Source organism: Hyla sarda, chromosome 8 (assembly GCF_029499605.1).
Source record: "Hyla sarda isolate aHylSar1 chromosome 8, aHylSar1.hap1, whole genome shotgun sequence".
In the NCBI taxonomy this organism is placed as follows: Eukaryota; Metazoa; Chordata; class Amphibia; order Anura; family Hylidae; genus Hyla; species Hyla sarda.
The window spans coordinates 175,194,731-175,215,685 of NC_079196.1; the positions used below are offsets into that span (position 1 = coordinate 175,194,731).

Below are 20,955 nucleotides of genomic sequence, written 5' to 3' on the forward strand. Positions count from 1 at the left end.
ATCTGTCAGAATATTATAGCACCCTGCCCGCGCAGCCCGGGTACAGGTTGTGCACCCTTGCTTGCTGTTGTGTACTATACATGACTTTATTAGTGAACAGGCTGCAGAGGTTGTGGGGTAGAAAGCTTACTACACCATCTACATGACCACATTGGTGACGTTTGTTCCTTTCTGAATTTTAGGCTGGGCTTACTCATCTGTTTCTACGATGATATACAAGATCTAGAACCTGTGATGGCAAAAGCTCTATTGCATCAAATGATAAAATGCAACCAGCTGAGGGGCTTCCGAGCTGACGTACAAAAGGTGGGCGCATCCAAAATAAAAAGACTTCATTAAGTAGAAATAAACTCATGTTTCACTAGTGTAATAAGAAAACAGTGACTTGCAGAAGGAGGCCTGAGACCCAGTAAGAGGGTAGGTAGGTCAAGGGAGGCCCGACGGGAGAGTATGATCTAACTCAGGTGTTAAAATGGTGACTGGATTAAGCGGAGTGTTAGAGTAGCATGGTGTGCGATGTATAGCTTAGGGAACCTGTGCTGTGTATTGTACTGTCATGCTTTGTGTGATTGTAATTTATTGTATGACTTGTAATGACTGAATGATCAATAACGCTCTTTCGATAAAGGAGATTTGCTGATCTAACAATCAAAAATAATCAAGCTGTAAAAAAATAAAATAAATAATAATATTACAGTGTGATGTCCCTGTACTATATATATATATATATATATATATATATTATACTACCTTTAGGCCGTGTCAGCTTGAGACCCTCAGTGACCTGGGGGCTCCCCTGCAAGGTCTCCCCCTGTTGCTCCATAATGTTGTGTATATCAGTATATCACTTTAATGCCTAGACAGTCTCCTAATGTATAGATATATACCTATGTATTGATTAACCCCTCCCCCAAATTTTAAATTGTTTGGCGGTCTTTTTGTGTGTATTTAAACCCTGTTTGTCTGTCTATGTAATTATGCCAATCTGAGGAAGGGTTAATCCTGAAACGCATCATTGGTTAATAAAGAACATTCTTCCTTGAGACAATTTTCAACTTTATGGGGAAAGCAGCACCTAAAGAGGGACTTTTTTTCCCTTTATTTCTACATTCACTAACGGATAGACCCCGGTTTATCTGGAATATCCCTACGGCTTCGCAGCAACCCCAGGAATTATCTGTATTCTATGTTGTGGGGTTACATGCGCATATCCTATGCGCTGAAGGTGAGCTCATTACTGAGCACAGCCCCCTGACCCCTTGTTTTATTAGGGTAATGCACCAGGCGCCCCGTGTGGTTTCTCTTTTTCTCTCCTTTCTCTTATAATGTATAGATAGAGCAGAGTTGCTGTGGGAGGTCTAAAGGACCTGTGTAAGTCTGTCACGTTATGTTATGCAGTCACATGTTATGTTATGAAGTCACATGATTTGTTGTCACATGTTCTTCCAGAGAGCACCAGCTTAACCTATGACCCACAGCTTGACCAATGGGCTTTAGTCCAGCCCCCCACTATATAAAGGGGCAGCCATTACAATTCACTCTCTTGTACCATCAGTCTTTACTGAGCAGAGCAACCACCAAAGATCTCAGTGCAAGTGATCAGCATCTGGCAGACCCCAAAAGCTACAGTCATTCCAGTAAGTCTCAAGTCTATGTCTGCTGTCATTGAAACTAATCAAGCCCTGCATATAGTCAAGTCAAGTCCAATCTCAAGTCAAGTTAATTACAGGTATATTGATCCAGCAAGCTGCGAGGTCCTTCTGGGTCCTGGCCACAACCTGGGAAATCTGGCCTTAGCTGTGAAGATAATTCCATCTGTCTTATACTCAGTAAAGCCTCCGTTTGACCATAACTGGTTGTGGACTCTCATTTCACTACTAGCAACTGGGAAAGCGGAGGAACCGGGCGTGTGGTGTTCCGGAACCCTAAAACCACACTGGCGTCACAAACACTAGGGGTTAACAACATCTTGCCCCCAGGGTTACTACATCTGATCCCACCACTCACACCGCTACACCCGTGGTCCCGCCATACACTGGTGGTCCACAACAACAGGTTATGGATACTAGATTTATGTGGATAGAACATTGATCCATGGAATTTTTTCTGTCATGGGGCAATTAGCATCAGCCTTGTGGGAATCTTTTTGCTGTCCTCTGGATCAACACAGTAGGGATTTAGGTTGAACTTGATGGACACAGGTGGAGATTTATCAAAACCTGTCCAGAGGAATAGTTGCTGAGTTGCTCATAGCAACCAATCAGATCTTTTCTTTGAAAAGGTCTCTAATAAATGAAAGAAGTGATCTGATTGGTTGCTATGGGCAACTTTTCCTCTGGATTGGTTTTGATAAATCTCCCCCTGTACAATTCCTTGTTCCTTGCCGCCGACCATCACTCTGACTAGGCCCCAACCTTCAATTTCCATAACACCGAGTTCACACTACAGAATAGAAAAATTCCGTCTGAAGATTCCGAATGCGGCCACGTACACATTTGCATCCCGATAGACCGCAATGTCTGCAGCACGGATTCCGCAAGAACATTGAGCAAGTTTAATGTTCTGACAGAACTTTTAGATTGGAATTTTCGGACAGAAAGTCTGCCCAGAGAATTCCGCAATGTGAATGGGTTAACGCAAAACCCAATTAACTCGCATTTTACACTCAGGAAGCGGAATTTCCAACCAAAATTTTGAAACGAAATTCTGGTCGGAAATTCCGTTATGTGAACCTGGCCTTAGACCTCTCTTTTTGACTCAGTTACGATGGAACACCACTCTTGCTCTCCAGACAGGCCCACATAGCTGAGCACCACCCGATCTTGTGACCTATCTCTGCAGCCTGGACTTTAGGCAGTCTCTAGTGATCCCTCTATCATGCACCCTTGTAACTTGAAAAAAGTCACTGCAACTTTGAGAACGCAGTACTGCCTAGTCTAAACAGCAGGTTGACAATTCATTAATATAAACACATTCAAACAGTAAATGTGTTTTAACCAATATGAACAGTAAAAAATAATGTCACAACTGCTTTACAAATTTATATTTCCCAACCGCAGTTCAACCAAGGATGGGTTCCTGCATACCCTAACTCAGTGTTTTCCAAACAGTGCGTCTCCAGCTGTTGCAAAACTACAACTCCCAGCATGCCCGGACAGCCTTTGGCTGTCCGGGCATTCTGGGAGTTGTAGTTTTGCAACTGCTGGAGGCACCCTGGTTGGGAAACACTATTGTACACAATGTAGGGCAGTGTTTTTTTTTTTTAAACAGTGTGTCCCCACATCTCCCAGCATGCCTGGCAGTATATATCTTATTTGTAATATCCCAGTGCAGAACATGGTTCTGTACTACCCTTAGGCCCTGTCAGGTTGAGTCCCTCAGTGACCTGGGGGCTCTCCTGCAGTGTCTCCCCACGGTGTCATTTATTATCAGTGTATTAATGTATAGCTAGTCTAAAGGACCTGTGAGATGTCTGAAGGACCTGTGAGATGTCACATGTTATGTTATCACATGATGTTACCCAGAGGGCACCAGCTTAACCTATGACCTGCAGCTTGACCTATGGGCTTTGGCTCAGCCCCCTCTATATAAGGGGACGGCCATTACAATTCTCTCTCTTAGGGTATATTCAGACTATGGATTTGTAGCTGAATCTCCGCCCGTGGAATTCAGTGAGTGGAGATTCAGTCTGGCAGCCAGCGGCGGTGGTAGGACCGCGCTGCACTACGCCGTCACCATTGATGGCTATGCAGTGCTCGTGGACTTCCGCGCAAAGAATGAACATGTTCTTTCTTTGCACGGAACTATTTCAGCGGCGGAATTGTCCACCACTGAAATTCCGCAGTGTGAACGGGTCTCGCAGAAGACCCATTTACACAGATGCTAACGTTCACTGTGCGGAATTTCAATCACGGAATTCCGTGGGAATTCCGCACTGTGAACATACCCTTATGCTCCCTGCTGAGGAACAGGAAACACAAGATAACTCAGTGCTAGTGTCCTGCACCTGGAAGGCCTCAAATCTACAGTCATTCCAGTAAGTCAAGTCTATGTCTGCGGTCACTATCTACAGTCTAGCCAAGCCTAAAGTCAAGCATCTAAAGTCTATTACAAGTCTAATTGGTCCCAGCAAGCTGCGAGGTCCTTCTATGTTCCTGCAGAGGAATAGAGAGGGCGCTACCTAGCGCATTACCACTAAAAACCAGGGTGAACAAAGGTAATTGTAATGCTCACCCAGAATGTTACACTCGCCAAGTGTAACAATGGAAAAGAACTTGTGTGTGAGTATGCCGGCAGCCGTTCCACCTTTGGAAAGATGCATAAATAAACAGGGAGCCTCCAAGGAGGTGGCGGACATCAGGAGGCGCTGGACACACTCGGAAGGTAGAATCAACTTTAATCACCCATCATGCAACGCGTTTCACAGATTATCTGCTTCATCAGGCAGATAATCTGTTAAACGCTTTGCATGATGGGTGATTAAAGTTGATTCTACCTTCCGAGTGTGTCCAGCGCCTCCTGATGTCCGCCACCTCCTTGGAGGCTCCCTGTTTATTTATGCTTCTATGTTCCTGGCCACCTCTCTGGGATTCTGGCCGAGCTGTGAAGATAATTCCATCTCTCTTAACTCATTAAAGCTTCCGTTAAACCATAACTTGGTTGTGGACTCTCCCTTCACTGCCTAGCCGTTGGAATAGCGGAGATACCGTTCGTGTGGTTCCGGTACCCAAAAACCACTCTGGCGTCACGAACATTAGGGGTTAACAACACCTTGCCCATGTGGTTAATACCATCCTGCCCCCTCCACCTACACTACTACCCCCGTGGTCCCGCCATCACCGTGGGTCACCATATATCACTTTCTAGTTTGGATGCTTAGCTTACCCTTATAGTACCTATGTACCCTACATATAGGTGGCAGAGTCCTCAGGGGTCCATGTTACCTTAGCGCCCTTGGCTCCAGGGAGCTGTGCTTGGGAAAGGGATGCAAACTCATTTTTGGAAGTACGAAAATAAATAGGAACACTGCCATAATACTACTCAAACAATAGTACCTTTACCATTAGATGCCATTAGATTAGTACCATTAGATGCCTTTAATACCACAAAAAAAATAGTGTGATGACATTATGCTATGATCACACTTGCATTGAAAATACATTCAAAGTCTTTGTATATTATATCAGATTTGATGGAAAGAATAGCCCTGCAGTGATATTCTTGTCTAGACAAAATTCACCTATCTATATGGGATGTTTGACATATTTCATGTGTCCCCACATTGACTGATTCCATAATTGTCAGAATCATCAATTTTTTGTTGTATTTTCCTTGTTTTCCCACCTACCTCACTTATAGGGGTATTCCAGGAAAAACCTTTTTTTTTTTTTATTTCAACTTGCTCCAGAAAGTTAAATAGATTTGTAAATGACTTCCTTTAAAAAAAATCTTAATCCTTCCAATAGTTATCAGCTGCTGAAGTTGAGTTGTTCTTTTCTGTCTGACAACAGTGCTCTGTGTGACACCTCTACTTGTCTCAGGAACTGTCCAGAGTAGGAGCAAATCCCCAAAGCAAACCTGCTTCGGACAGTTCCTGAGACAAGCAGAGGTGTCAGCAAAGACCACTGTTGTCAGAAAGAAAATAACAACTCAAGTTCAGCAGCTGATAACTACTGGAAGGATTAAGATTTTTTCAGAGTAATTGTAAGTAATTTACAAATCTGTTTAACTTTCTGGAGCCAATTGATATAATTCTTTTTATCAACTTCAGTAAGCTTCTTACCAACCCCTATCTAGCTCCCAACTCTGCACGTGCGTACAATTTCTGTTTTAGATTTCGAACATTCGTAATGAAACATCATTCAAAATATTTTACATGACACTAGGGAGCTCTAAGTGATAAGCTGGTCCACATGTAAGGCTAGGTTTACATTGTTATTGTGCTCCGTCCCATTCTGGGTCCGGTCGGCTCTTTTTTCGAATCGAACTGCCCCAAAATGGATCGGAGCACAACTGACTCCACTAGGTCACCACCGGATCTTATTGACTGGAATGGGGTTTGTCGGGATCCTGTATTTTATCAGAAAAAAATAGTATGTGCACTATTTTTTTCTGAGCTAATCTCCATTCGTTTTGACACAATTGCAGATGGAACTCCCTCAACATACAGTGGGGATCAAAAGTTTGGGCACCCCAGGTAACAAATTGTATTAATGTGCATAAAGAAGCCAAGAAAAGATGGAAAAATCTCCAAAAGGCATCAAATTACAGATTAGACATTCTTATAATATGTCAACAAAAGTGAGATTTTATTTCCATCATTTACAGTTTCAAAATAACAGAAAACAAAAAAATGGCGTCTGCAAAAGTTTGGGCACCCTGCTGAATTTATAGCATGCACTGCCCCCTTTGCAAAGCTGAGACCTGCCAGTGTCATGGATTGTTCTCAATCATCATCTGGGAAGACCAGGTGATGTCAATCTCAAAGGTTTTAAATGCCCAGACTCATCTGACCTAACCCCAACAATCAGCACCATGGGTTCTTCTAAGCAGTTGTCTAGAAATCTGAAACTGAAAATAGTTGACGCTCCCAAAGCTGGAGAAGGCTATAAGAAGATAGCAAAACATTTTCAGATGTCAATATCCTCTGTTCGGAATGTTATTGTTACGCCGAGCGCTCCGGGTCCCCGCTCCTCCCCGGAGCGCTCGCAGCGTTCTCTCATTCGCAGCGCCCCGGTCAGACCTGCTGACCGGGTGCGCTGCGATATTACTCCCAGTCGGGATGCGATTCGCGATGCGGGACGCGCCCGCTCGCGATGCGCATCTCGGCCCCCGTACCTGACCCGTTCCCCGTCTGTGTTGTCCCGGCGCGCGCGGCCCCGCTCCTTAGGGCGCGCGCGCGCCGGGTCTCTGCCATTTAAAGGGCCGCTGCGCCACTGATTGGCGCAGCAGGCCTAATCAGTATTCTCACCTGTGCACTCCCTATTTATACCTCACTTCCCCTGCACTCCCTCGCCGGATCTTGTTGCCATTGTGCCAGTGAAAGCGTTTCCTTGTGTGTTCCTAGCCTGTGTTCCAGACCTCCTGCCGTTGCCCCTGACTACGATCCTTGCTGCCTGCCCTGACCTTCTGCTACGTCCGACCTTGCTCTTGTCTACTCCCTTGTACCGCGCCTATCTTCAGCAGTCAGAGAGGTTGAGCCGTTGCTGGTGGATACGACCTGGTTGCTACCGCCGCTGCAAGACCATCCCGCTTTGCGGCGGGCTCTGGTGACAGTAGATCCGGCCATGGATCCCGCTGAAGTCCCACTGCCAGTTGTCGCCGACCTCACCACGGTGGTCGCCCAGCAGTCGCAACAGATAGCGCAACAAGGCCACCAGCTGTCTCAACTGACCGTGATGCTACAGCAGCTATTACCGCAACTCCAGCAACAATCTCCTTCGCCAGCTCCTGCACCTCCTCCGCAGCGAGTGGCCGCTTCCGGCCTTCGTTTATCCTTGCCGGATAAATTTGATGGGGACTCTAAGTTTTGCCGTGGCTTTCTTTCACAATGTTCCCTGCACTTGGAGATGATGTCGGACCAGTTTCCTACTGAAAGGTCTAAGGTGGCTTTCGTAATCAGCCTTCTGTCTGGGAAAGCTCTGTCATTGGCCACACCGCTCTGGGACTGCAATGACCCTGTCACTGCCTCTGTACATTCCTTCTTCACGGAGATTCGAAGTGTCTTTGAGGAACCTGCCCGAGCCTCTTCTGCTGAGACTGCCCTGTTGAACCTGGTCCAGGGTAATTCTTCTGTTGGTGAGTACGCCATCCAATTCCGTACTCTTGCCTCCGAATTATCCTGGAATAACGAGGCCCTCTGCGCGACCTTTAAAAAAGGCCTATCCAGCAACATTAAAGATGTGCTGGCCGCACGAGAACTTCCTGCTAACCTGCATGAACTTATTCATCTGGCCACCCGCATTGACATGCGTTTTTCCGAAAGGCGTCAGGAGCTCCGCCAGGATATGGACTTTGTTCGCACGAGGCGGTTTCTCTCCCCGGCTCCTCTCTCCTCTGGTCCTCTGCAATCCGTTCCTGTGCCTCCCGCCGTGGAGGCTATGCAAGTTGACCGGTCTCGCTTGACACCTCAAGAGAGGACACGACGCCGCATGGAGAATCTGTGCCTGTACTGCGCCAGTACCGAACACTTCTTGAAGGATTGTCCTATCCGTCCTCCCCGCCTGGAAAGACGTACGCTGACTCCGCACAAGGGTGAGACAGTTTTTGATGTCAACTCTGCTTCTCCACGCCTTACTGTGCCTGTGCGGATATCTTCCTCTACCCTCTCCTTCTCTGCTATGGCCTTCCTGGATTCCGGATCTGCAGGAAATTTTATTTTGGCCTCTCTCATCAACAGGTTCAACATCCCAGTGACCAGTCTCGCCAGACCCCTCTACATCAATTCTGTTAACAATGAAAGATTGGACTGTACCGTGCGTTACCACACGGAACCTCTCCTAATGTGCATCGGACCTCATCACGAAAAAATTGAATTTTTGGTCCTCTCCAACTGCACTTCTGAAATTCTTCTTGGATTACCGTGGCTTCAACGCCATTCCCCAACCCTTGATTGGTCCACAGGAGAAATCAAGAACTGGGGTACTTCTTGTCTCAAGGACTGTCTTAAACCGGTTCCCAGTACTCCCTGCCGTGACCCTGTGGTTCCCCCTGTAACCGGTCTTCCTAAGGCTTATATGGACTATGCTGACGTCTTTTACAAGAAGCAAGCGGAGACTTTACCCCCTCACAGGCCTTATGACTGTCCTATTGACCTCCTCCCGGGTACTACTCCACCCCGGGGCAGAATCTATCTTCTGTCTGCTCCTGAGACTCTTGCCATGTCGGAGTACATCCAGGAAAATTTAAAAAAGGGGTTTATCCGCAAATCCTCCTCTCCTGCCGGAGCTGGATTTTTTTTTGTGTCCAAAAAAGATGGCTCCCTACGCCCTTGCATTGACTACCGCGGACTTAATAAAATCACAGTAAAAAAACGCTACCCCTTACCTCTTATCTCGGAACTCTTTGATCGCCTACAAGGCGCCCACATCTTTACCAAACTGGACTTAAGGGGGGCTTATAATCTCATCCGCATCAGGGAGGGGGACGAATGGAAGACTGCATTTAACACCAGAGATGGACACTTTGAGTATCTGGTCATGCCCTTTGGCCTGTGCAACGCCCCTGCCGTCTTCCAAGACTTTGTTAATGAAATTTTTCGTGATCTCTTATATTCCTGTGTTGTGGTTTATCTGGACGATATTCTGATTTTTTCTGCCAACTTAGAAGAACACCGCCAGCATGTCCGCATGGTTCTTCAGAGACTTCGGGACAATCAACTTTATGCCAAAATGGAGAAATGTCTCTTTGAATGTCAATCTCTTCCTTTCCTAGGATACTTGGTCTCTGGCCAGGGACTACAAATGGACCCAGATAAACTCTCTGCCGTCTTAGATTGGCCACGCCCCTCCGGACTCCGTGCTATCCAACGTTTTTTGGGGTTTGCCAATTATTACAGACAATTTATTCCACACTTTTCCACTATTGTGGCTTTAACCAAGAAAAATGCCAATTCCAAGTCCTGGTCTCCACAAGCGGAAGACGCATTTAAAGTCTGCCTTTTCTTCTGCTCCCGTGCTCTCCAGACCTGACCCATCTAAACCCTTCCTATTGGAGGTAGATGCCTCCTCAGTGGGAGCTGGAGCTGTCCTTCTACAAAAAAATTCTTCCGGGCATGCTGTGACTTGTGGTTTTTTTTCTAGGACCTTCTCCCCGACGGAGAGAAACTATTCCATCGGGGATCGAGAATTACTGGCCATTAAATTGGCGCTTGAGGAATGGAGGCATCTGCTGGAGGGATCAAAATTTCCAGTTATCATATACACTGATCACAAGAATCTCTCCTATCTCCAGTCTGCCCAACGACTGAACCCTCGCCAGGCCAGGTGGTCGTTGTTCTTTGCCCGTTTTAACTTTGAAATTCATTTTCGCCCTGCTGACAAGAACATTAGGGCCGATGCCCTCTCTCGTTCTTCTGATGCCTCTGAAGTAGAGGTCTCTCCGCAACACATCATTCCTCCGGACTGTCTGATCTCCACTTCTCCAGCCTCCATCAGGCAAACTCCTCCAGGGAAGACCTTCGTTTCTCCACGCCAGCGTCTCGGGATTCTCAAATGGGGACACTCCTCCCACCTCGCAGGCCATGCGGGCATCAAAAAATCCTTGCAACTCATCTCTCGTTTTTATTGGTGGCCGACTCTGGAGACGGATGTTGTTGATTTTGTGCGGGCCTGTACTGTCTGTGCCCGGGATAAGACTCCTCGCCAGAAGCCTGCTGGTCTCCTTCATCCTCTGCCTGTCCCCGAACAGCCTTGGTCACTGATTGGTATGGACTTTATCACAGACTTACCCCCATCCCGTGGCAACACAGTTGTTTGGGTGGTCGTTGATCGATTTTCCAAGATGGCACATTTTATTCCTCTTCCTGGTCTTCCTTCAGCGCCTCAGTTGGCAAAACAATTTTTTGTACACATTTTTCGTCTTCACGGTTTGCCCACGCAGATCGTCTCGGATAGAGGCGTCCAATTCGTGTCTAAATTCTGGAGGGCCCTCTGTAAACAGCTCAAGATTAAACTAAACTTCTCTTCTTCTTATCATCCCCAATCCAATGGGCAAGTAGAAAGAATTAATCAGGTCCTGGGTGATTATTTACGGCATTTTGTTTCCTCCCGCCAGGATGACTGGGCAGATCTTCTACCATGGGCCGAATTCTCATACAACTTCAGAATCTCCGAGTCTTCTGCTAAGTCCCCATTTTTCGTGGTGTACGGCCGTCACCCTCTTCCCCCCCTCCCTACCCCCTTGCCCTCTGGTTTGCCCGCTGTGGATGAAGTGACTCGTGATCTTTCCACCATATGGAAAGAGACCCAAAATTCTCTTTTACAGGCTTCATCCCGGATGAAAAAATTTGCCGATAAGAAAAGAAGAACTCCCCCCATTTTTGCTCCCGGAGACAAGGTATGGCTCTCCGCTAAATATGTCCGCTTTCGTGTCCCCAGTTACAAACTGGGACCACGCTATCTTGGTCCTTTCAAAGTCTTGTGCCAGATTAACCCTGTCTCTTACAAACTCCTTCTTCCTCCTTCTCTTCGTATCCCCAATGCCTTCCATGTCTCTCTCCTTAAATCACTCATCATTAACCGCTTCTCTCCCAAACTTGTTTCTCCCACTCCTGTTTCCGGTTCTTCTGACGTCTTCTCCGTGAAGGAGATTTTGGCCTCCAAGACGGTCAGAGGGAAAAAATTGTTTTTGGTGGATTGGGAGGGCTGTGGCCCAGAAGAGAGATCCTGGGAACCTGAGGACAACATCCTGGACAAAAGTCTTATCCTCAGGTTCTCAGGCTCCAAAAAGAGGGGGAGACCCAAGGGGGGGGGTACTGTTACGCCGAGCGCTCCGGGTCCCCGCTCCTCCCCGGAGCGCTCGCAGCGTTCTCTCATTCGCAGCGCCCCGGTCAGACCTGCTGACCGGGTGCGCTGCGATATTACTCCCAGCCGGGATGCGATTCGCGATGCGGGACGCGCCCGCTCGCGATGCGCATCTCGGCCCCCGTACCTGACCCGTTCCCCGTCTGTGTTGTCCCGGCGCACGCGGCCCCGCTCCTTAGGGCGCGCGTGCGCCGGGTCTCTGCCATTTAAAGGGCCGCTGCGCCACTGATTGGCGCAGCAGGCCTAATCAGTATTCTCACCTGTGCACTCCCTATTTATACCTCACTTCCCCTGCACTCCCTCGCCGGATCTTGTTGCCATTGTGCCAGTGAAAGCGTTTCCTTGTGTGTTCCTAGCCTGTGTTCCAGACCTCCTGCCGTTGCCCCTGACTACGATCCTTGCTGCCTGCCCTGACCTTCTGCTACGTCCGACCTTGCTCTTGTCTACTCCCTTGTACCGCGCCTATCTTCAGCAGTCAGAGAGGTTGAGCCGTTGCTGGTGGATACGACCTGGTTGCTACCGCCGCTGCAAGACCATCCTGCTTTGCGGCGGGCTCTGGTGAATACCAGTAGCAACTTAGAACCGGTCCACCAGCACGGTCCACGCCAATCCCTCTCTGGCACAGAGGATCCACCTCCAGCCAGCCGAATCGTGACAGTTATTAAGAAATGGCAGTCATCAGGAACAGTGGAAGTTAAAGCAAAATCTGGAAGACCAAGAAAAATATCAGACAGAACAGCTCACAGGATTGTGAGAAAAACTATTCAAAACCCACGTTTGACTGCACAATCCCTCCAGAAAGATCTGGCAGACACTGGAGTTGTGGTACACTATTCCACTATAAAGAGATACTTGTATAAATATGGTCTTCATGGAAAAGTCATCAGAAGAAAACCTCTTCTACGTCCTCAACACAAAAATCAGCGTTTGAACTTTGCAAATGAACATATAGACAAGCCTGATGCATTTTGGAAACAAGTTCTGTAGACTGATGAGGTTAAAATTGAACTTTTTGGCCTTAATGAGCAAAGGTACGTTTGGAGAAGAAGGGGAACAGAATTTAATGAAAAGAACCTCTGCCAACTGTTAAGCATGGGGGTGGATCAATCATGCTTTGGGGTTGTATTGCAGCCAGTGGCACAGAGGACATCTCACGAGTAGAAGGAAAAATGGATTCAATAAAATTTCAGCAAATTTTGGATGCTAACTTGATGCCATATGTGAAAAAGCTGAAGTTAAAGAGAGGATGGCTTCTACAAATGGATAATGATCCTAAACACACCTCGAAATCCACGGGGGATTACATCAAGAGGTGTAAACTCAAGGTTTTGCCATGGCCTTCACAATCTCCTGACCTCAACATAATTGAACATCTATGGATAGACCTTAAAAGAGCAGTGCATGACAGACAGCCCAGAAAGCTCAAAGAACTGGAAGACTTTTGTAAGGAAGAATGGGCAAAGATACCTCAAACAAGAATTGAAAGACTCTTGGCTGGCTACAAAAAGCGTTTACAAGCTGTGATACTTACCAAAGGGGGCAGTTCAAGATGTTAACTCTGCAGGGTGCCCAAACTTTTGCAGACACAATTTTTTTTTTCTGTTATTTTGAAAGTGTAAATGATGGAAAAAAAATCTAACTTTTGTTGACATATTATAAGAGAGTCTAATCTGTAATTTGATGCCTTTTGGAGATTTTTCCATCTTTCTTTGGCTTCTTTATGCACATTAATACTAATTTTTACCTGAGGTGCCCAAACTTTTGATCCCCACTGTACAATAGTTTCAACATACAATGGTCTTTTCTGGACCATTGTAACTTGAAACCAGACTCAACATACAATGCTACAGACAGTCTAGATGTGTGAAACGTTTCAATGAGCTGACCAATTAGAATGGGTATTCACTGGTAAAAAAAAAAAACAACTGTATTACTGAACTGTATGCACTGAATTCCTGTCTGGTAGCGCCCCCTACAGTACAGGGAGGTATTACATGTTCTGTACTCCTTACCTGTGCCACAGTTAGCTGCTCCTTTGGAAACCAGGTAAGGGCGGCTCCATTTTTCTTTTTTAGGACACTGTGTGTACTGTACAGGACCCTGAAGAAGCTTCTTTCCTCTATATAGACAGTGATTTACTTTGTTACTTTTATATGTAAGGATTTACTTTATCCATATTAGTTATCTCCTTATTTTTCTTAAATTCTCACTTTTTCCTATTTTGGATGACATTTTGGTGGCTTCAGAACAGGTTTCCATAGAATTATGGTCCCAACATATAATGGTTTCAGCATACAATGGTCGTCCTGGAACCAATTAATATTGTAACTTGAGGGACCAGTGTACTCATCTCAAGCAGTCTGGGCAGACTTTGGGCACTGCAGTCATCCTCATGCTATGCTTAGGCCTACCATACTACTTACAGAGCCAGAACCAAACATACGGAAAATATTACTTTACCGTTGATGTATACTAAGAAAACAAAGAATGGTATGGAATACAGTGAGGAAGGGGTGGGTGCTGGCATCAGATTATACATTCAGTTAAAGGAAAGTACTATAGGCACTGTTAACAGATTTATAATCCATAATACTGGATTCACACTCCACATAAATTGTAGGTTTGAAACGTATGTATGGTTGAATAAAACCATGTTTGTTTGGCGTGCAGCTTCCTTCTGTGGATTTAGATTATGCATTTAGATTGTGACATTGTTTCCTAACAAAGTATAGCTCATGTCATGTATGACTGTATGGCCCCATTCACACAAGGGAATTTCCTAGCAGGATCATTCCTAACAGAAAACATTCCACTTGGAAATTCCATTGCAGCAGCCTCTCAATGTTTTCAATTGGATTCTGCTACACTGTGCACACAGCAGAATTTAAAGGGGTGCTCCACTGCCCCAGCTTTCGGAACATTTTGTTCTGAACGCTTGGAGCAGGCGGCCGTGATCGTGACGTCACGACCCCCGCCGCCCACAGTCAGCATTCTAAATGAATGCCGGGTGCTGCACAGAGATCAGACATCATATCCTCTTTTCCTTTGGATAGTGGATAAGATGTCTAGGGGCAGAGTACCCCTTTAAATGCTGTGGGAATTCAAATTCCAGACTCCGCAGGAAGAATGAACATGTTCATTGTTTCTGCAGAATCCACTCGGAAATGGAGATTACGCATTTCCGAACGATCATAGTATCGGCTTGTTCTGCCAGCACCAGCACCTGTGAAATGTCTGCCCAGAAGGGGGCGTAATACAGTTTTGTTCTGCATTTTTGTGAATCGTACATGATCAGGGTTGCAGATGTAAACAATAATGTTTCAGTTCATTGATAGCAAGCCGAACTTTTCAAAAAGTAGCGGCATTGTAGCCAAAATTATATTATGTTTTACTAGCTTTTGCCCACGGCTTCGCTCGTGTTAAATTTGGGGTAACATAGATTTACTTTTTACGATCCTATAGTAATGAGGCCACTCTGGGTAAAGTCTACGGGCATCCAAACAACCCGAATTCTTTCAACTTTGATGGCCGCATCTAAAGAGTTAATGCTGGACATCTGCTGGAAAGGCAATGTCCGGCATCAGCCACGGCTCCTGGCTGCTGATAGCAATCGGGACAGTGCGGGTATGATGCGAGCTCAGCTCCTAAGCTAGCTTCATAACCCTCCCGTGCCGCAGCGCCGGGTATACCCAGTGTTCTGCGGCAAGGGGTTAATTCATACAAACTTCGAACCCCCGTTTCACCCCTTCAGGGGTGGAATTTTAGAAAATCTTAAAACACGTGTTTCTTTATCTCTAATTGTTAGCCTAAAAACAAAGTTTCATGCTTCTAGCTTCAAAAATGACGGACTTCCATACAAACTTTCAATCCCTTAAGGGTTGAATGTCGAAAAATCCTTTCTTATTCCTCGTCTACGTCTTAAAAACAACACATGTGAAAAAATTCAGCTTTCTAGGTCCATGGGTTTAGGCTGGGCGTTGATGAGTCAGTAAGTCAGGCCTCTTCTAGAGATGAGCGAACTTACAGTAAATTCGATTCGTCACGAACTTCTCGGCTCGGCAGTTGATGACTTTTCCTGCATAAATTAGTTCAGCTTTCAGGTGCTCCCGTGGGCTGGAAAAGGTGGATACAGTCCTAGGAGACTCTTTCCTAGGACTGTATCAACCTTTTCCAGCCCACCGGAGCACCTGAAGGCTGAACTAATTTATGCAGGAAAAGCCATCAACTGCCGAGCCGAGAAGTTCGTGACGAATCGAATTTACTGTAAGTTCGCTCATCTCTAGTCTCTTCTTTTTATATATATATATATATATATATATATATATATATATATATGTATATAGATTTATATATATAGATATATATATATATATATATATATATATATATATTTCGCCTGTATGTGTAAATATAAATAATTCTTGACCAATTATTTTCTTAAAGTGTTACTTTCATTAAGACACTGTCGTTTGAGCAATCTTTGTAAAGATCAAAAGTACAAGCAAATATTGTAAACATAATTCAATTAATTAAAATTAAATGATGAACATGTTATAGAATTATGTAACTAAAAAAAAATACAGATTTGCTTATAGATTGTTTACACTATGAAATTATTCCTTAGATATCAATGATTGTTGCGCAATCTCGTCATATATATGTAAAACAAAGAATTGATTTCGTTTTTCTTTTTCCTTAAGTTGAACTTGAAGTCAGTGTAAACCCAAATATTTTCTGTTTTGCAGTTAAAGTCTCAGTTCCTTCAAATAGCCGTGTTGAACCAGACCTTGAATGAAAGCCTGGGCTCTCTGTCCGACGCCGTGGTTGGACTGACCATATCCCAGCTTGAATCATTGTCCCCAGAAGCTGTACAGAGCGCCATTCTAACACTGCAGCAAGTGTCAGGGTGGACTAAGAGCCAGATTATAGTCCTTACGAGAAAGTTTCTCCACTCTGAGAAGGTAATGGGGATGTAGATAGACATTAAAGTACAGGTAGAAAGACTCTCCAACTGCTCTTAAAGGGGTACTCTGGCCCCAAGACATCTTATCCCCTATCCAAAGGATAAGATGTCTGACCGCGGGGTCCAGTTGCTGGGGACGCCCGCAATCTTTCATTCGGCACCCACCTCTTCGAGCTGCGCGCCGCGCTGCCAACTCACAAACTGCCGTGTGCCGACCAAGGGGCCGGAGTATCGTGACGTCACGACTCCGCCCCCAGGTGACATCACTCCCCGCCCCATCCCACCCCCGCTATGCAAGTCTATGGGAGGGGGCGTGACGGCAGTCACGCCCCCTCCCATAGACTTGCATAGCGAGGGTGACGTCACACGGGGGCGGAGTCGTGACGTCACGATAAAGCCCGCGTGGTCGCCACCCGGCAGTTTGTGAGCTGGCAGCGCTGGGACCCCCGCGGTCAGACATCTTATCCCCTCTCCTTTGGATAGGGGATAAGATGTCTTAGGGCCGGATTACCCCTTTAAGTGCACTTTACGTCTCTCGGAGCATTGCTATGTAATGTGTGTAGTGTTCATTAATAGGAGATGTCTATGGCACAAGCAGAAAATAAGACATTTGGAAGCATAAACACATCGGCGATGATAAGGCCCTGTTCATATCGGAGGTTCTGTCGCAAATGATATATTTGCTTGAAAAGATAGCACAGCGTGGAGAGCTATTATTTCTAGTAAAATGAAGGACACTGTGGCGTACAAGTCGTTGTGGTCCCTCAGGCACTGTTTACGGATGTTGCCTGTCAGATGTGAACTGAGCCTAACTTCATAATCCACCAGCCTGCACCAAGTCCAAAGACTCTCAGTCACAAGTATTTCATAAGACATTACTGACATTTAAATAAACTTTTGACATTTTGTGAAGACACGTCAAAAAGTTCAGTGCGGAGACCCCATATGATCATGCTTCATTCCCCGGCTGGGTGCTCAATCTAAATGATTTCAGGAGACGGGCTTCATAGACTGAGGCCATGTGCACACGGCGGAATTTCCATGGCACATGTTTCTGGGACGTAAATTCAGTTTTCCGTGTCTGCAGAAAGAATGATCGTGTTTATTCTTTCAGCGGACACCACGGAATGCATAACCATCTATGTCCTGTGTGGTCCTAGCATCGGCATTTATCCCGGCATCCATGCGGACATTCCCTAGTGTGAACATAGGCTAAGGCTATGTTCAGATTGGGGGAATGTTCCCACAAAAAATCTCCATGCGGACATTCCCCTGACAGCTCTGTCAGAAAATGCGCTGTCTCATAGACAGCAATGCATTTCCGTGCGCAAAAATTCTGCTATGCAGCAGAATCCCATGGAAATCAATGGGACTCTGCTGCTGCTGAATCTCCGTGTGGAATTCCAATGCAGAATTCTGCACTGAAATTCCATCTTGTGAACATAGCCTTATAATGGAGCCCGCCTCCTGCAATCAGACAGACTGAGGGTCGAGCCGTATAGGGAAGCTGCTGCCTATATCTAACAATCACAGGGGGTCTCAGCACATAGACCCTGACTGACAGTGACGCTTAAGCTCCTGGGCCCTGGTGTTAAATATCTAAGGGGACCACTCACCTACATGGGGCGGTTCAAAATGTTGGTGTCTTGGTGACAGAGGCGTCTTTGGGCTTTCCCAGGCAGCAAGGTGCAGCTGCATCTGTATCCGCATGCTCTAAAGCAACGTCCCTGCCTAATATGAACATATTTGTTGTATTTTGTGGCCACAGGCCACTATATTAACATTTGTTATTTATATGATTTTTCATACTAGGTTTTAACATATTCCAATATAAGTCAACTGGGAGAACTGGTGTCAGGAGTCAGTGCGGATTACTTTTATGATATGAATTCCCGGGATCTTTTAATAGCTCTGAAAAGTGGACTTGCCCAGCACTTGCCATATTTTACCCCAACACAACAAGAAAGCATCCTAAGTAAGGTAACTGGAGACTTTTTTTTTTTATCATGTCATTAGGGCTAATGAATTGGCTTAAAGGGGTTGTCTGGGGAATATCTTTTTAATCTAATCTTCCAAGGCTGCCTAAAACAATAAAACTTTAACTCCCCTTCCTCCTCTCCCTTGTAGTCACCAGTATCAGGGTGCTCTGTCTCCAATCAGTCTCCACTGACAGTCTGCTTCAATTAGCCGGCTGGAGCTGTGGACGTGACGTCACAGCTCTGCTCAGCCAATCACAGGCTGCAGTTGTGTCCTACCTTGGCCAGTGATTGGTGAGCAGCACTGACAGTTGCCCAGGCTGTAAAAGCTGCGCTCTGCAGCTGGGGGAAAGCAGTGTCACTGCTGGAGATGGGGTGCCCTGATACCAGACACTACAAGGGAGCAAGGAAGGTGAGGTAACGCTTTTATTGTTTTAGTTTTCAACAGCTGAAAATGCAGGTTGTAGGTTTTGTAATAGCTGTGGTAACGGGGTGTGATGAGGGCAGATGTTGTTACCCTAGGGGCAGATGGCATTTACCCCTTGTATTCGTGATGCCAGGGTGTGGTTTATCCTCGATACCACGCAGGGCTTATATGGGGAAGACTAGCAGGGAGCCCATAGGTCACTCTTGGGATCACCTGGTACCTCCTGGGTAACAATCACATGACATATCACATGGTACAACTCTTTAAAGCAACATTACATTTTATAATACATAACAATGCAGAACATATGTACAGGGGAGAAACAAGTACAAGTGAACCCAGGGGACACTGAAGGGAGGCTGCCGGACAGAGCAGCAAGGGTACGAGGTAGTTACAGTGTTTGGATAACTCTTTTTTTGCAGCAGTGTTGCCTTCAGCTGTGTGCCTACAGCATTTGAAATACTACAACTCCCAGCATGCCCAGACATCCTTTGACTGTCGAGACGTGCTTGGAGTTGTAGTTTTGCAACAGCTGGAGGCACACGTTTGGCAAAACTCTGTATTACAGCATATTGCTGTAGGCTGTGTTCCTCCTACAGTCTTGTCAATCAGCCATCTTGTGTCCATGACCCTTGGACACACTCATGCTGCTGTGAGACTCATCAGTGTCGGAGGAGGTATGGGGACCCCTAGTGGTGGGATGTTGAAAGGCAGTTTTCTTTAATAAAATTTGTATATTATAAAAACTATTGTTTTGCCAAGATGTGCAACATATAAAAAGTTTTTATATCTGACAGTGCCCATTTAAGGACAAACTCATTTTAACACAGAAAAATAAAAATAGTAACATTCAGACGTGCTCAGGACTGGTCTTGTAGCTATTTTACTTCATGCAACCTTTTGAGTTGTCTTTTAACTGATTAGATATGTTAGATGTTGCTTCAAGGATGTACTCAAGGAGCACAATCTAATGTTCTGTGCTGTCTGACCTCTTACTAAATGAATCTAAAAAGCTTTTTCAGATACATGACTAATGTCACATAGGTCAAGTATAGATTGATTTATTATTTCCTCTTAAGATTTTTTTTTTTTTTAATAGGTTATTGATCCCTTGGAACATTTTGTCCCCCTAATGAAATATTTTGGGAAATGTGAAAGGGATCTGCTGCGGAGAGCTGATGGTCCACCAATGGATATGATGGACTTCAATCCTCTTGGTTTGACCATGACTAAAATTGTCAGTTGTCTGGCTGTCTATTGTCTGGTGCAGTGTTTCCCAACCAGGGTGCCTCCAGCTGTTGCAAAACTACAACTCCCAGCATGCCCGGACAGCCGTTGCTTGTTGACCCTGGTTGGGAAACACCGGTATGGTGGTCTGTAAGCTAACTACAGACTACTAACTCCAACCTATCCCGTTCTTCTGCTCTTACCTGTGCTCATTTGTTTAGCTAATACCAATATATTTAGCAATTGCTCTTAAAGGGGTATTCCAGGCAAAAACTTTTTTTATATATATATATCAACTGGCTCCGGAAAGTTAAACAGATTTGTAAGTTACTTCTATTAAAAAATCTTAATCCTTCCAATAGTTATTAGCTTCTGAAGTTTTCTGTCTAACTGCTCAATGATGATGTCACGTCCCAGGAGCTGTGCATGATGGGAGAATATCCCCATAGGAACTGCACAGCTCCCGGGACGTCAGTCATCAGAGAGCAGTTAGACAGAAAACAACAACTCACCTCCAGAAGCTAATAACTATTGGAAGGATTAAGATTTTTTAATAGAAGTAATTTACAAATCTGTTTAACTTTCCGGAGCCAGTTGATATATAAAAAAAGTTTTGGCCTGGAATACCCCTTTAATGCAATTCCATAATATTAATGCACTCAGCTTATAGGTGTATTTTAATCAGAGTTATACAACATATAATAGTGTGTCCAGGATTTATGGGGCACTACCTGGGGGTCCCCTTTTTGAGGAGTGAATAGCACTACAAGGAGCATCTCTAATTTTGGGGTACATAGCAAGCCCTACAGACTTGATTAATACTCAGTAGTTCAATGGGAC

At 45.4% G+C, this 20,955-nt stretch overlaps 1 protein-coding gene across 3 annotated transcripts in view; it reads left to right on the forward strand.

Moving 5' to 3' along the window:
* Nucleotides 1–20,955, forward strand: part of OTOA (otoancorin) — a 111,877-nt gene that overhangs the window by 51,525 nt on the left and 39,397 nt on the right. For all 3 annotated transcript variants that reach the window (XM_056536572.1, XM_056536573.1, XM_056536574.1), the window contains 3 exons: nucleotides 183–306; nucleotides 16,268–16,483; nucleotides 18,298–18,465. In XM_056536572.1, coding sequence (XP_056392547.1) covers nucleotides 183–306; nucleotides 16,268–16,483; nucleotides 18,298–18,465 — 508 coding nt within the window. The remainder of the gene's footprint in view (nucleotides 1–182; nucleotides 307–16,267; nucleotides 16,484–18,297; nucleotides 18,466–20,955) is intronic.